This window comes from Phacochoerus africanus, chromosome 7, assembly GCF_016906955.1.
Source record: "Phacochoerus africanus isolate WHEZ1 chromosome 7, ROS_Pafr_v1, whole genome shotgun sequence".
Lineage (NCBI taxonomy): Eukaryota > Metazoa > Chordata > Mammalia > Artiodactyla > Suidae > Phacochoerus > Phacochoerus africanus.
The window spans coordinates 55,072,552-55,089,647 of record NC_062550.1 but is presented as its reverse complement, the minus strand read 5'-3'; the positions used below and the strand labels follow the sequence as shown (position 1 = coordinate 55,089,647).

General features: G+C 38.7%; 1 protein-coding gene across 2 annotated transcripts in view; it reads right to left on the bottom strand.

Moving 5' to 3' along the window:
• The window catches only part of ST8SIA1 (ST8 alpha-N-acetyl-neuraminide alpha-2,8-sialyltransferase 1), a 163,107-nt gene that overhangs the window by 48,448 nt on the left and 97,563 nt on the right, over positions 1-17,096 (bottom strand). Inside the window, exon 5 of one of the 2 annotated variants that reach the window (XM_047787416.1) lies at positions 14,884-16,307. The exons of the other annotated variant lie outside the window; for it this stretch is intronic. Coding sequence (XP_047643372.1) covers positions 16,253-16,307 — 55 coding nt within the window. The 3' untranslated portion in view covers positions 14,884-16,252. Of the gene's footprint in view, positions 1-14,883; positions 16,308-17,096 lie in introns of those variants that run through there. 2 annotated transcript variants of the gene reach the window in all.

Below are 17,096 nucleotides of genomic sequence, written 5' to 3'. Positions count from 1 at the left end.
TGATGTCAGAGTCGGAGGCAAATGAAAGATCTGGCGAGGGATGATGAGCTGAAGCTTCCTTTAGAAGGTGATAGGGAGCCAGTCAAGATGTTTTATTTTGGATTTCAGAAGACATAGCTATACTGTAGGGGAAAATGGATTGAAGGGAGATCTTAGGACATTATTTGAATTCTGGAGGGGGATGTTATCATTTGGATAAGGGCGATGGCAGTGGAAATAATGAGACAGTACAAAGTTAATGAATACTGTGAAAGTAATATTTGGCAGGGCTTTGCAGCTAGATGATGAAGCCAGGAGGCGTAAGAGTGACTTAAAGGTTAGTCACCTGGCTGGGATGGGGCTAATAATTGTGATAGGGATACAGGGACAAGGAAGATGTGATGGGAAAGATAATTAATTCACTTCGGTGACATACTGAAGTGAGATGCCTGCAGACTTCTAAACAAAGGCAGCCAGTAGACACACAGCTGTCTAAAGCACAGAAGAGAATCAAGGTCTACACTAGCACTGGTTACGGCCGAGGGGGATGGCCATGGATATTTTTCCCAAGAGAAGGCAAGTCCAGTGAGAAAAAAAAAGAGCTGAGAAGCAATAGTGGGGAGCACCAGCATTAAGGTGGGGAGGGAGATAAATGAAAGAAAAAACAGGAAAGGAAGCTCACAAAAAAACAGGAGAAAGAGATGTGTTGGGACTCAAGGGACAAAAGAATTTTAAGGGGGGGAGGGATAAATTAGGAACTCGGGATTAACATACACACACTAGTATATATAAAATAAATAACCAACAAAGACCTACTGTCTAGCACAGGGAACTATACCCAGTATTTTGGAATAACCCATAAGGGAAAAGAATCTGAAAAAGAATATATGTAACTGAATATATATTATTATATATATTCATATATATGTATAACTGAATCACTGTGCTGTGTACCTGAAACTAACGCAATATTGTAAATCAATTATACTTCAATTAAAAAAAAGAATTTCGAGGAAGGAGAAAAACAAATGTCCAAACAGATAATAACTGAAAGCTCTTGCACAGTAACACAAATACTTCTAATCAGAAAATTTTTCCATCTAGTGAGAATTTGTGTTAGGAAGCCTCTGCCTTCTATGTTTTTAGCGATATTGGGCACAGGTTCTTATGGAGCAAATATTTGAAAAATGCAGCCTTTCTCTTCCACCAAATTTGTTGCAGGGATGAGCTGAGATGTAACCCGAGAAGGAGAGAGCCTTCCAAGAGCCTCTGGTCTTAGGAGACAGCAGTAGATTTTGAACCCTGCCCTTCCTGTGCTACAGAAAAGTAGAGTCTGTTTCCCATTAGTTCTCCAAATGCCATCATTAATCTTGCGGCAGCAGGGTCAGCTCTAGGAATGACCAGCCATATAAACGGCATGACATAAACAACACTCAAGATTCCTTTCCAATTCTCCTAAAACACTTCCCCAGCTCCCAAGCCCAAGATAGCCATTGTGGCTGCAATTCCTCTAGTTAGAGAACTAGTCTAATTTGCTAAAGCACTGAGATACCTCCAGGTGGTTCCACTGAGAGGAGGAAGTTCCTGTTGTGGCTCAGCAGAAACGAATCCGACTAGTATCCATGAGGACGCAGGTTCAATCCCTGGCCTCACTCAGTGGGTCAGGGATTTGGTGTTGCTGTGCCTGTGGCCTAGGTCAGCAGCTGTAGCTCCAATTCGACCCCTAGCCTGGGAACTTCCACATGCCATGAGTGTGGCCCTAAAAGGCAAAAAACAAACCAAAAAACTGATAGTACAACATTAACACATCATTGGACATTAATACGTCCGCAAGTGTGTTCATCAAATGATGTCATCACTTTTAGGAATAAAAGAATAGGGACTGGGTGTTAAGAAGATCTGAATCATAAGGCATTGTCTCTGGGACAGGATTCTTGTAAAGAAGAAGCATCAAGTCACTAGGAATAGGAGGCAGGATGCCAAAATAAGGGAAAGGGACAATGGAAAGGAGAATTTCTCAGACATCTTTTAACCGCATTTTTTTCTTTAATAAACATTAAGATCTCTTGTGTCTTTGTCCCTTCAGATTCTGATGTTCTTCTCAAGATAGCCATGACCTCTCCTAAGAATCACAAATCCCAAACAACTGAAAAAAAAATGTAGCTGAACTTGATTTCCTGTCATTTGAATGGGGAAAATAATGACATTTCTTACATTTCCCAAATATAAGTCGTTAAATACTATGTTTATACCGGCAAACTTATATACATATATCTTATATATATATAGCATATATATATATACTTTCCAAATATAAGTATTTAAATACTATGTTTATACTGCAAACTTATATATATATTTATAACACGCATTTTTAAACTTTTTATTGAATTCTTTAAATTCTATAATGCTTTACAAGTTTCAAAAGGTTCACACACATGATTTCATATAACCCCACAGTAACCATTTTTTCTCCTACCTGTATATTGCCCCTCCCCCTTCCCTCTCCCCCCACGGGTAATCGCTATTTGTTCTCAATATCTGTGAGTCTACTATGTTTTTCCAAAGGCCCAGGCCCTGCTAGAGATCCAGTCTTGACAAACCATCTCTCTACCATAACCACCCACTTTCGAACTCCTTCACTCCAAAAGAGGTAAGAGGCAAGCAACTGATCAAATTAACTAATATCACCCATTTTTCCTCTGAGCTGAAAAGCATCATAGAAAATAACTGTTATAGGCTATAGCAAAAATTTAAAGCAGAAGAACCAGCCCATGTGGGAAGAAAATACCTTAAAAGAGAATAAGGAAACATAAGAATTTGGGATGGCCAAATATAGACTAATTCTTCTACGTAGGTGCTAATGCAATAGGCTTTATTGCATAAATTAGGTTGATGTGGTTTTAAAATGCCAAATTACTACGGGACAAGAATAAGAGTTGCTTATCTGTGTGCTGACTGGTTTAAAAGTGTTGGGAAAAACTGCCAATTGGATTCAGCTACTGCTCTGGAAAGGAACTCTTGCTAGAGTAAGGCTGTGAGAACCATAAGGAAACAGGAAATCCAAGGATGCAGAAGGGAGACCCACATGATGCCAGCTAGGAAGGAGAACATGCCTCTCCCTCTTCCTCTAGTCTTTGTCTAGTGCCTCCTATTGGAAAGCCTCACAGGGAACCAGCTAGCAAAGGAAAAATGTTATCTGTAGAGTCCTTGTTCCAACATCACAAAACCCTGTATAGGAAAGTGTGTTTGTAGCTGAGAGACAATAACCTAAGGCACAAGTGGTAAGAGTGAAAGCAAAAAACAAAAAACAAAAAAAAACAAAAAAACACGTGTTGGGAGACTACTGCAATAATTCAGCAAAGAGATGGATTATGGCTTGGACCAGGGAGTAGCCATGGAGAAGGTGAGAAATAGTTATAAGGTTTGAGAGTAGGTTCATCATAATTGTCAGTAATTTTAATCATAGGTGAGATATGAAAGAAGGGGATAAGCCAAGAAAGACTCCAAGATCTTTGAAATAAACAGCTGAAAAAAATTGAGTTTCCATTTTTTGAGATGGGGAAGATGGCAGAAACCATGGGCTTAAAGGGGGAAAATAGAGGTTCTTTACAGATTATTTTAAATTTGATATTCATATTAGAAATTCAAATAGAGGAGTTCCCATCGTGGTGCTGGAGTTCCCGTCGTGACACAGTGGTTAATGAATCCGACTAGGAACCATGAGGTTGTGGGTTCGATCCCTGCCCTTGCTCAGTGAGTTAAGGATCCAGTGTTGCCATGAGCTGTGGTGTAGGTTGCAGATGCGGCTTGGATTCCGCGTTGCTGTGGCTCTGGTGTAGGCCAGCAGCTACAGCTCCGATTAGACCCCTATCCTGGGAATCTCCATATGCCGTGGAAGCAGCCCAAGAAATGGCAAAAAGACAAAAAAACAAACAAACAAAAAGAAATTCAAATAGATTTTAGCCAAGCTAGGAGTTGGGTATATGGTTTTGGAAATAAAGAATTAGGTCCTAGATGTAGTCCAGATTTAGGAGTATACATAGTATTTAAATCCATGAGACCAGAATAAATTCTGTAGGAGAATTAATAAACAGAGAAAAAGAAAAGTTAGAGGATAAATCCCTGAACCATTCCAATATGTATAGATTTAGGAGAAGAGAAACCAGTAAAAGCTACTAAGAAGCAGTGACTTTCGGAGTTCCTGTCGTGGCGCAGCAGAAACAAATCCAACTAGGAACCATGATGAGGTTGCGGGTTCGATCCCTGGCCTCACTCAGTGGGTTAAGGATCCGTGTTGTGAGCTGTGGTGTAGGTTGCAGACGTAGCTAGGATCTGGTGTTGCTGTGGCTGTGGTGTAGACCGGCAGCTGTAGCTTGATTTGCCCCCTAGCCTGGTAACCTCCAAATGATGCAGGTGCAGCCCTAAAAAGACAGAAAACAAAAGAAAAAGAAATAGTGACTTTTGAAAGAGCAGGAGAACCAAAAAAGTGTGAACTTGGAAGCTAAGTGAAAAAAGTGCATTAAGAGGGAGAAGTATTAAATGTGTCACAGAGTATTAATATGTCAAGTAAGATAAGAACTGACAATTAACAACATGGAGTTAAAAAATAACTCAAAATTCCCAAAGTGGGAGGACATGAGCTTGCAGATGAAAAAGGTCCACTGAATTCTAACACAATAAATGAAAGTAGGCTGATAATAAGATATATCATTGTGAAATTTCAAAATACTGGGGGTGCAGGAAAAAGAGGAGGTAAAGAATAAGACCAGTTTGGAATGCAGAGGGAAACAGAAGCTCAGGCCATATGAAAAAGATCAAGAATGAGAATGACATCAGCTTTCTTAAAAGCAACCCTGGAATCTAATAAACAGTGGAGGAATGTGTTCAAAATGCCATAAGAAAAGTATTTTCAAACAAGAAGACAAATCCTAACAAAAACATCAGTCAAGTATGAGAGTAGAATAAAGAGGTCTCAAAACCTTTAATTCCCTTGTACCTTTTCTCAGGAAGTTGGTCGAGAATGTGCACCATTAAAATGAAAAAATAATCCAAGAAAGAAGATGATAGAGGTTATGTGATTTCAGAGATCAATACACGTAAAATGTGAAGGGAATCCCTAGGATGATGGTGAGGGAAGATTCCAAGTCTCCTTTAAAACTTACATTGGATAGTGGTACATATAATGGGAATATTACTCAGCCACAAAAAAGAATGAAAAGTGCCATTTACAACAACATGGATGGACCTAGAAATTCTTATACTAAGTCAAGTTAGTCAAACAGTGAAAGCAACCATCATATGGTATCACTTATATGTAGAATCTAAAAAAGGATGCAAATGAACTTATTTGCAGAACAGAAACAGAGTCATAGAGTTTGAAAACAAACTTATGGTTACCAAAGGGTACAGGTGGCAGGGAGGACGGATGGATTGGGGGTTTGGGGTTTGGGATTGGCACATGCACACTGAGGTATATGGAATGATTGGCCAAGAGGGACCTGCTGTATAGCACAGGAAACTCTACCCAATATTCTGTGATAATCTATATGGGAAAAGAATCTGAAAGAGAATGATGTGAGCACATGTATGACTAAATCACTTTGTGGTACAGCAGAACTTATCACAACTTTGTAAGTCAACTATACTTCCATAAAACTTTTTTTTTTTCTCTTTAGGGCCACACCCACAGCATATGGAGGTTCCCAGGCTAGGGATCGAATCAGAGCTACAGCTGCCGGCCTACACCATAGCCACAGCAACCCAGGATCCAATCCACATCTACACCCTACACCACAGCCACAGCAATGAGGGATCAAAGCCATGTCTGTGACCTATACCACAGCCCATGGCAACGCCAGCTCCTTAACCCACTGAGCAAGGCCAGGGATTGAACCTACAACCTCATGGTTACTAGTCGGGTTCGTTAACCACTGAGCCACGACGGGAACTCCTTCAATAAAACTTTAAAAATGAGAAAAAAAACTTACATTGGATACGCGGCATGAAATGGAAGATTGATGATGCAGTTTGAAGGAAAGCAATTTAAAGTAATTTAAAGAAGTCTCACAGTTAAAATATCACAAGATAACCTGGCTGTGAGAACTGATTGTAAAAAAGGTGGACGGTAACAGAAGCAGAGTAAGGAGTAATTACAATTTATCCTGAAAATAGTAATCAATTACCTTTTATCCAGATGGGAAATATTTAGGCATTAGTTTAAAGCTACCACAGCAATTATTTTGGGATATGATACTCCCGTTTTAAGCAGCTCCAAAAATACGTGGAAATAGGAGGTATTGTGAATTAAATTTAATGAATGGTTTCCTATATTCACTTGCAGTGGCTTGCGTCTTTTTCCTGCTGACTCTTCATGTTTGAGTAGTAATCCTGTGGCTTCCAGTGTTGTTTTGTTTTGTTTTGTTTTTTGTTTTTTGGTTTTTTTTTTTGTCTTTTTGCTATTTCTTTGGGCCGCTCCCTCGGCATATGGAGGTTCCCAGGCTAGGGGTCGAATCGGAGCTGTAGCCACCGGCCTACGCCAGAGCCACAGCAACGCGGGATCCGAGCCGTGTCTGCAACCTACACCACAGCTCACGGCAACGCCGGATCGTTAACCCACTGAGCAAGGGCAGGGACCGAACCCGCAACCTCATGGTTCCTAGTCGGATTCGTTAACCACTGCGCCACGACGGGAACTCCCTGTTTTGTTTTCTTTAAGGCTGCATCCGTGCAAGTTCCCAGGCTAGGCACTGAAACAGCTGCAGATGCTGCCCTACACCACAACCACAGAAACTCCAGATCTGATGCCTGTTTGGGATCTACACCGCAGCTTGTGGCAACACTGGATCCTTAACCCACTGAGCCAGGCCAGGGATCAAACCTGCAGCCTCAAAGACACTATTTCAGGCTCTTAACCTGCTGAGCCATGATAGGAACTCCTGGGGCTTTTTTTGGTGGGTTTTCTGTTTGTTTCTTTTTTAAAAAAACATTTATCGAACTTGTGCTCTTTCTCTCCTCATCTCCTGTTGCTGTCAGAATCTTTCGAATACAGTACTACAAAGTCATAAGTCAATTTTTTGTCTCCTCGGGAGTTTCACCCAATTGTCTCTTAATAAAAAAATTCTCCCTTTCCCTTTTATTTATTTATTAGGGCAGCACTTGTGGCATATGGAAGTTCTCAGGCTAGGGGTATAAGTGGATTTGCAGCTGCAGCCTATGTCCCAGCCACACCAAAGCTGGATCCTTAACCCTACCGAGTGAGGCCAGGATTGAACCCACATCCTCACAGAGACAATATCAACTCCTTAACCTGCTGAATCACAACAGGACTCCTTATTTGAACTCTGGGAGTATTCTCTCCTCTCTCAGTAATACCAACTAAACATAAGCTGTGACAGCAACTCTAAGCCCCCCGGGGGTATTTCTCTAACTACCTCCCAGGAAAAGAAAGAGAGTCCAGAGTCCTAGGTTTCAAGCCAATTGTGACATTTAATAGCTGATTGAAGCAAATCACTTGACTTGTGTGTCACAAACGCTTTACTGAGAAATCGGGATAATACTCCCACCTGCGTGTGTCAGTCCTGTGTTACGCCGTGCTTACTGTTTTCTTTCCTTCATGGTTACTCTTCTTTCCAAACATTTATTCTTTTCTTCTACCTCATCATTTTTATTTCCAAATAGTTGGCAGGTATTGTTTAGTTAAAGGAAATTACATTTCATCAAATCTGTTATCCTATTATTTATCAGTAATACAGAAAAAAAAAAGAATACTGCCAATGACACAATGACTCAGTGTTTTTACAATAGTGCTATGGATAGTCCTGCACTAGCCTCTTCTTGCTTTGACATGTCTCTCATCCATTCTAAGGAACTGAGCAATTTTTTCTTACTTTCACTTGCATTGTTTGACATTAGATATAGAGACAATCATTTTGCACTTATTTGAGTAACTATTTATAACACAGCTTCATATACACGTGGGCACTTTCTTTCTTTCTTTTTATTTTGCTGTCTTACAATAAAATATAGAATTGCTTCCATCATTTCTCTGAAATAATGGTTATGCGTATAAATCAAATTGGCACCCATCGCTGTTCCCATGTCTTTCTTTATACGCAATAGACATTCCATCATTTTGGTCATATTTTGAATGTCAGGCAAACTTAACATATGCAGTACCCACAATGCACAAACCCTGCTCAGGCAGTGGCAACTACAACTCAGCTTCTAAGTCACCAGAGGCTATAAAAGGCAGCTCAGTCTCATAAATGCTGTAATATGAAACTGCACTCCCCTGATCAATAGACTATGTTATTTTATCTGATGGGTATCTCTTTCTTCTGCCTTTCCCTTCCTTAGTACTTACAATGGTATTTATCAAATATGTTATCTGTCCCACCAATTTATATTCGGCCCATGTCAATAACTTATATCATGACTCTAGTCTTTAAGATGCCTCTCCTCTTGGGTTGTTGTTTTATATGGAGGTGTGTGTCATATAGAGATCCAAATATGAGAGCTAACAGTGGAAACTCAAGTTAAAATGCATATCATGATTTGTAGATCCAATCAAACAGTAAAGCTCTTATTTAAGAAAAAAAAAATGTTCCAGTAAACAAATTAAAGGAATGTAATAATAGAAACTAAAGAGACATAGTCTCATATTTCATCATGTTGCAAGTCAATATAAATCCTATGTAAAAATTCTTAACCTCATACCCTTTCTGGGTCAACCCCTTAATGTTTTATGCCCTGGGGTGCATATTCTCAGTGGAACTGCATGAAAGTATCATGAGAATTTAAGCTATTCCAATACATTTTTTTAAAGAGGCAGAGTTTGTGAAATTTATTTATTTTTAGAATGATTTTTATTTTTTCCATTATAGTTGGTTTACAGTGTTCTGTCAATTTCCACTGTATAGCAAAGTGACCCAGTCACACACACATATATATACATTCTTTTTCTCACATTATCCTCCATCATGTTCCATCATAAGTGACTAGATATAGTTCCCTATACTATACAGCAGGCTCTCATTGCTTATCCATTCCAAATGCAATAGTTTGCATATTCCAATATTTATTTACCGATTATGTACTAATTATTCTTTTAAAGTAAGATTTGATCTGGAGTTCCTGTTGTGGCTCAGCAGAAATGAACCTAACTAGAATCTATAAGGATATAAGGTAGATCCCCGGCCTCGCTCAGTGGGTTAAGGATCTGGCATTGCTGCAAACTGCAGCATAGGTCACACATGCAGCTCAGATCTGTTGCTGTGGCTGTGGTATAGGCTGGCAGCTGAAGCTCTGATTTGACCCCTGGTCTGAGAACTTCCATATACCCAATTCATTGCCCTAAAAAAAGCAGGGGCGGGGGAGAGTAAGATTTGATTTGACCTGCTACTTAATGCTGAGGATTAGAACTTCACAAAGGGAAAGGGAAGACACTGATGTGATAATGGCTTCATGTCAGGAGTTGGGGTTTTTTTTTGTATTTCCCCAATACATTATTTTTCTTTTCTACTGTACAGCATGGTGACCCAGTTACACATACATGTATACATTCTGTTTTTTCCCATGATCATGCTCCATCATAAGTGAGTAGACATAGTTTCCAGTGCTACACAGTAGGATCTTACTGCTAATTAATTCCAAAGGCAATAATCTGAATCTATTAACCCCAAGTTCCCAATACACCCCACTCCCTCCCCCTCCCCCTTGGCAAGCACAAGTCTATTCTCCAGGTCCACAATTTTCTTTTCTGTGGAAGGGTTCATTTGTGCCATATATTAGATTCCAGATATAACTGACATCATATGGTATATGTCTTTCTCTTTTTGGCTTACTTCACTCAGGATGAGAGTCTCTAGTTCCATCCATGTTGCTGCAAATGGTATTATTTTGTTCTTTTTTATGGCTGAGTAGTATTCCATTGTATATATATACATCTTCCTAATCCATTCATCTGTCCATGGACATTTGGGTTGTTTCCATGCCTTGGCTATTGTGAATAGTGCTGCAATGAACATGTGGGTGCATGTGTCTTTTTCAAGGAAAGTTTATCCAGATATATGTCCAAGAGTGGGACTGCTGGGTCATATTGTAGTTCTATGTATAGTTTTCTAAGGTACTGCCATACTGACAGTGCAGGAGGGTTCCCTTTTCTCCACACCCCCTCCAGTATTTGTTATTTGTGGACTTATTAATAATGGCCATTCTGGCTGGTGTGAGGTGGCATCTCCTGGTAGTTTTGATTTGCATTTCTCTAATAATCAGTGATGTTGAGCATTGTTTCATGTGCTTGTTGGCCATCTATATATCTTCCTTGGAGAAATGTCTATTCAGGTATTTTGCCCATTTTTCAATTGGGTTGTCGGCTTTTTTGCTGTTGAGTTGTGTAAGTTGTTTGCATATTTTAGAGATTAAGCCCATGTCAGTTGCATCATTTGAAATTATTTTCTCCCATTCTGTAAGTTGTCTTTTTGTTTTCTTTTTAGTTTCTTTTGCTGTGCAAAAGCTTGTCAATTTGATTAGGTCCCATTGGTTTATTTTTGCTTTTATTCATATTTAGGAGTTTTACTTACATTTAGGAGTTGGCTTCTTATTGCCAGGCTCACCTCCACTGCTCCCAGAACAATGTTTCTGAAAAGATGTGCATAATGTTCTGACTTTCTGAATTCATTACCTAAAATATGGGGCCCAAGCCAATCTCACTTAGATCTGCAAAGGCAGGAACACACACACACACACAAATTAAGGCTTCATTCTAGTGTCTGCTATCCTAACTTGCAGAGCTAAAAATTAATACAATAATACAATACAATAATTTTGTATTGTCAAAATTAGCTCATATCAGGAGAAAATATAAAATAAAAAAGTTTGCCTTTTAATGATTTTTCCTAGTATAAAACTCTACAGCAAATTTGGAAAATGTTGCTTTATTTCCTTAGAGATTTTTCTATGCATACAATTTTCTATAGTTGAAGTATACACATTTATAGACTTCTTTTTTCATTTAATATGTATTTTACTATTTATTAAAATTACTCATGAACATTACTCCATAATATCACTGCATAATATTCTATCAATATGGAAATAAGTTACAAAACCATTGATATATTTTATGTCAAAAAAAGTGCAAGTGTTTTCAAATTATTCACCTGATAAGTGTATTTGTACACTATGGGGGTTTTCCTTTGTTTTTAGAATAAGTTTGTAGAAAAACTATAAAAGGTCTAGTTTAAGTAATTTTTATTTATCAACTTTTCAAAGAATCAGCTTCAACTTTATGGATCCCTTCTGTTGTACTTTTGTTTTCAGGTTATTCTTTTCCAGGTTTCTGTTGTCGTTGCTGTTCCTACTTTCAACTCTGAAGAGCTTGGAATTTTAAGTTGATGCTGCGAGGGAATAATGTCTTGGGGGTCTTCAGGGAGGGGCTAAGTTTATTTTAAATGGCCGAGGGACATGAATTATTGCAACCCGTGGCAGACAGTGGTTTATTATATTTTCCAAAGATGACCACAATAACATCTCCTCTCATACACATTCTTTTAACAATGTGACTCTGACACTTCTCCTAATAAGGATCTGTGTCAGGACTCTTCTGCCTCAAACGCAGGCCTCTATGATTGCCTCCAATTATAGAGTATGATGGAACTGACTTCTATCTCACTTCCCATGGGAGGTCCTAAATGCTATGAATTCTGCTTTGTTCTCTCTGGACACTGGCAGGCTGTGAGGGACCCCAGAGGAGCCCATAGGGAGAGACCACATGGAGATCCCTGAGGTTGTAGGTAGAAAGAGCAACCCTTCATCCCTTTTCTTTTCTTTCTTTCTTTCTTTTTTTTTTTCTTTCTTTTTTTTTTTTTTTTATTTTTAGGGCCACACCTGCAGCATATGGAGGTTCCCAGGCTAGTTGATTCAGAGCTACAGTTGCTGGCCTACACCACAGCCACAGCAATGCAGGATCCAAGCTGCATCTGCAACCTACTCCACAGCTCACAGCAATGCCAGATCCTTAACCCCACCGAGTGAGGCCAGGGATCAGACCTGCAACCTCATGGTTACTAGCTGGACTCATTTCTGCTGCAGCACAAACAAGAGCTCCCACCTTTCACCATTTCAACTCCAGCCACAGGATGAAGGGATCAGGGGCCAGATCTCCTCAGCCTGGTCCTTCCTGAATTCCTAACCCACAGAAACACTCAAAGACATTAAAGGGATGATGTTTAAGCTACAGAGAGTAATTTTCTATTGAGCAATACATAGCTGAAATAAGAGCTTTAAAACACAATTCCAGTCTCTCCCTCCAAATTAATGTAATGTTATTTCCCAGTACAGTTGACCCTTGGTATCTGCAGGGACTGGTTCCAGGACCCAGTTTACGGATGCTCCTGATTCCCTACAGTAGGCCCTCTGTATTTAAGGATCCCACAGAAGGCAGCAGTACACTACAAACCACATGTAAAGATAATGTATAAGTGTTATTTAATACTGGTGAGGTTTGTTTAGATTTATTTATAGATTTACCAATTTCTTGCATCTCAGATTTTCCTTCTGAAGTAACATTCTTTTTTCCCTAAGTTATATTCTTAAGAATTTCTTTCTGTGAAGGTCTGCTGGTGGTGAATAATGTGTTCTTCAGAAAATGGTTTTTATTATTCGGAAAACAATTTGCACACACTCCTATGTTGATAGGTTCTCCTTTCAGCACTTTCAAGATATTTTTCCCTCTAATTTCTGATTTCAATTTTTACTGTTGGAGGAAGTCTGCTTTTAGTCTAATGATCATTCTTTTGCCAGTAACATCTTTTTTCTTCCTCTGGTCACTTTTAAAAGTTTCTTATAATCATTAGTTCAGTTTTACTAAAATGGTCTAGGTTTGCATTTTTTAAATTTAATTGATGTTTGATATTTTATTTTCTGTATTTATGGATTACACTATTCTTTAGTTCTGAAGAAGTTTCAACCTATACCTCTATTTTATAATTCTACAATTCCATTTAAAGAAAGAATGGAAGGTAGTCCTTCTCATTCCATCCTCTATGTTCTTTGTCTTGTCTTTATATTTTCTATATCCTAGTATCTAGAAAAGCATTTGCTTGACCTTCCAGTTCACTGATTCTCTCTTCAGTTATGTCTAATCTGATGTCTGTCCATTTCAACAGTTATATTTTCAGTCCTAGAATTCCAATTTGGTTCTTTTTCAAAGCTATCTAGGTAATTTTGATATTTTCATACTGATGTTTGTTCATATTTTTTCTAAAAGGACTTTATACTTAGTTATACATTTTTATTTTTTAATTTTTTTGGCCAGGCCTGCTGCATGCAGAATTTCCCAGGCCAGGGATTGAACTCCTGCCATAGCAGCAACCCAAGTCACAACATTGACAGTGCCAGATCCTTAACCCACTGAGCCACCAGGGAACTCCTCATACTTATATATTGCATCTGACAATCCAATAAGTTTCAGGCATATCTGCCCACAATTTTTTGTTTACTTTTTATCTCTGAGGACTCTTAATATTATGAATTTCACTGTTTTCTTATGAGCTTATATCTGTTTGAAAGTGATAATGGGGTATTCTGAGAGCTTTCCTCTGGAAGAAATTTGTGTTTGCTTCTGTTGGAAGCCAGGCACTGCTAATTTGACCTGGGACCACATTAACTCCCTTATAAAGATTTAATATGGGTCATACATTAACATGGTCAATCCAGGGCTTAGTCTCCTGTTAGTTTTGAGATCAGAATTTTATAGTTCACAATGCTTGGTCTAGTTTTGGGTCCACGATTTTCTGTTTTCTCTTTTTGTTTGTTTGGGGGAAAAGTATGCAGATATTCTTGGAGAGTCTCTCAATTTGATGACCCAATAGTACATTTAAAAATATGTTTTAGCCAAGACTAAAGTGTGTTACAACAAGAGTCCTCCTGAGTACCTATTCTGGATATTAGTCAGAATAGCTTCTGCCAGCCACAGCAACATTATTTCATTTACATCTCTCCACAGTCCTCAAGGTAAATAATTTTATCCTTAATTGACAGATGAGAGGTTAAGTAACTAACTTTGCATAGCTAGTAAGTACGAAGCATTTACTAGCAGTGGTACTAGAATTTGAACACAAATCTACTTGAAGCCAAAACTTGTGATCTTCACCACTCTAAGTACTGCATCCAGACACAAACTCCATATAGACAGGTAACCCTTTAGAGGCATCTCCTCTATCTTCTCCTTGCTCTTTCTAGTTCCAGTTTTAGCATCTGTCTTTTAATTCCCCTATATCATGACAGATGTTAGAGAGGATGGCTATCAATAACTGCCAGCCCTTGATGCAAACACTGATAAGCTACTCTAAGTTTGGAGAGAAAAAAAAAAAAAAAAGAAGTCAGCCGGCAGAAGAGATGGGAAAGTTTTAGGAACACCATCTGAGATATGAATCATAACATTTTAAAGAGAAGTTGCTATCATCTTCTTTGGACCCAAGTCATTTTCCCCATAGCTCAAATTCTTTTTTAAAAAATAAATCCATAAAATAAACAACTGTTCTCTCAGACAATATCTCCACATTCCTCAATGGCCTTTAGTGAAATTAGAGGTGATAACCATTGGATAGTCTCTTCCACTTGTATGAAAAGAGATTACCCAAGTTCTCCTTGATGCTAGAAACCTCAAAATAAGTATTAAAGTCTCATATTGAGTCTTCCCAGTGAACTAAAAGCTATGCCATTACAAATTTTATTTTATTATTATTTTTTTATTTTTTATTTTTTAATAATTTTTATTTTCCCACTGTACAGCAAGGGGGTCAGGTTATCCTTACATGTATACATTACAATTACATTTTTTCCCCCACCCTTTCTTCTGTTGCAACATGAGTTCTCAATGCTATTCAGCAGGATCTCCTTGTAAATCTATTCTAAGTTGTGTCTGATAAGCCCAAGCTCCCGATCCGGGAGCCATTACGAATTTTAAAAGCTTAACTCCGCCATGATTTATTCTCTGTTTGTTCTCAAAGCTTTTTGGTTCCTTAATTCATGTCAACTTTTTAAAAAAAGAGGGACCAAGTTCTCCTAGCTACGCCTTCCATTAATAGTGTTTCGAAATATCTGTTACTAAAAAAATTCATCTCCTTAATTTAAGAGCATAAAAACATTTTAACTGATACCAAAAATTCATTAAATTTCCTTTTATGAGACAATTAAACCAGAAATTCACTTTGAAAGAGATTTTAAAATATATTTATTCATTTATTCATTCATTCCCTAAACATTTATTGGGCATGTCCTACATGCTGAGATCTTAAGGGCACAGATAAAAGGTTCTTGACCCCAAGCTGCTCACAGCAATACCAGGGCCTCTAATATGCCTACATGGAAACACACACTCGGCACACTGCTGCTCTTTTCAAGTGGTTGCAAATAATAATCATTTCCCAGGCCAGAGCCTTGAAACTCAAAAATGAATCCTTAATTTCATAATAGGACAATCTATTAAGTTACAGTTTTTATCTTTTAACCATGATTTGCCCAAATATGTACTGAACTCCTGTTATGGGCCAAATGACTGAGTGTTCAGTTCTTTTGAAAAACTGAGAAACAAGTTTTGAGATATCTCATCTCTACTTTTATGTCATGTTACGGTAGAATGACTCAGCCAAGGCCAGTGACTCAAATCTATTGTGAGTAATGGAAGCCTTCAGAAATCTGATACAAATACCTAATGCACATACATAAAAAGATTTCATAAGCTTCAGAAGGGGTGCAGGAAGGTTTAGCTCCTCCACAGACCCCAAGACCAAAGACTGTCTGCTGACTTGGGGCCATTTTAGAGTGTGAGTTGTGTCTCCTTCAAGTTTGTATTCCCTGGCCCAAAGAAGATTTCAAAAAGATATTTGCTGAATGAGCACCTCTGCAACTGTGTTCTGAAGCATGCAGAAGCTCCAGGGCCAGGGATTGAACCCCCGCCACAGCAGTAACCAGAGCCATACCAGTGACAACATCCAATCCTTAACCTGCTAAGCCACCTGGGAATTCTTGCAACTTATTCTTGTGAAGCTCCCATTTTAATCTGCCTCTTCCCCCCATGGACTTCCATAGCTTTAACCTCCACATATGCACTTTCCTAAAACATATGCTCCAGACAACCCAAACTATATTCCAAATATTTTCCAAACTCTACTTTCATAATTTTCCCTTTCTCACTTCATGAAAGAAAAGCATACCTCCTATTACCCCAAATATTGCAACGATGCATTGCCCCAGAGTGTAAAAACCATCAGGACCACCAATGAAACATTTGACGGTAGGTAGCTTCTGAAGGAGTGTCCCCCCTGAGAAAAAGCAAAAAAGATCTTTATAAGAAATAGAAAGAGGCTTTGCCTTATTCTATCTAAGGGACAAGCTCTTAGCAACTCCTATACCTTATTTATAGGTTGAATAATTAGAACTCAGAAGTTATTAAATGAGGTTGCATTTTAACATTTACTTGAATAAAATACAGCTTTTTTTTCTGACAGAATGTCAACTCAATTAATTTGACAAAGAGCACTGGCTTGCTCTGAGGACATGGAACATCCCCAAAGCTAAACCTGCACTTCAGAGATTTGGATAATATCTACCTAAAGTATCTGCACAATGTGGGGGTTCCTGCTGGTGCAATGGGATGGGCAGCATCTTGGGAGTGTTGGGTTGCAGGTTCGATCATCAGCCCAGCTCAGTGGGTTGGGGATACCATGTTGCTAGGGCTGTGGCTTGGGTCATGACTACATCTCGAATCTGATCCCTGGCCCAGAACTCCATATACTGTGGGGCAGCCAAAAAAAAGAAAGTACATGCACAATGTGGAACACACTAAAAGCACATACTTGGCAACAATTTAACTTTATGCCAAAAATATTAAGTAACTTAAAAAGATCAAGGAAATAATAATGGATTTAAAAAATTCCTTTAAAGGGTATTTGAACAAAAATATCTGCAGACCAATGGGGTCAGAGCTGGTATGATAATGAAGGGCAACCTTGTGAACAGGTACTTGCTGCCTCCACCTGCAAAACCCAGCAAAGGAAAGGGAGCGACAAAAGCAATGGGTTTGAAGATCCAACAGAATCTGCTGCCACATT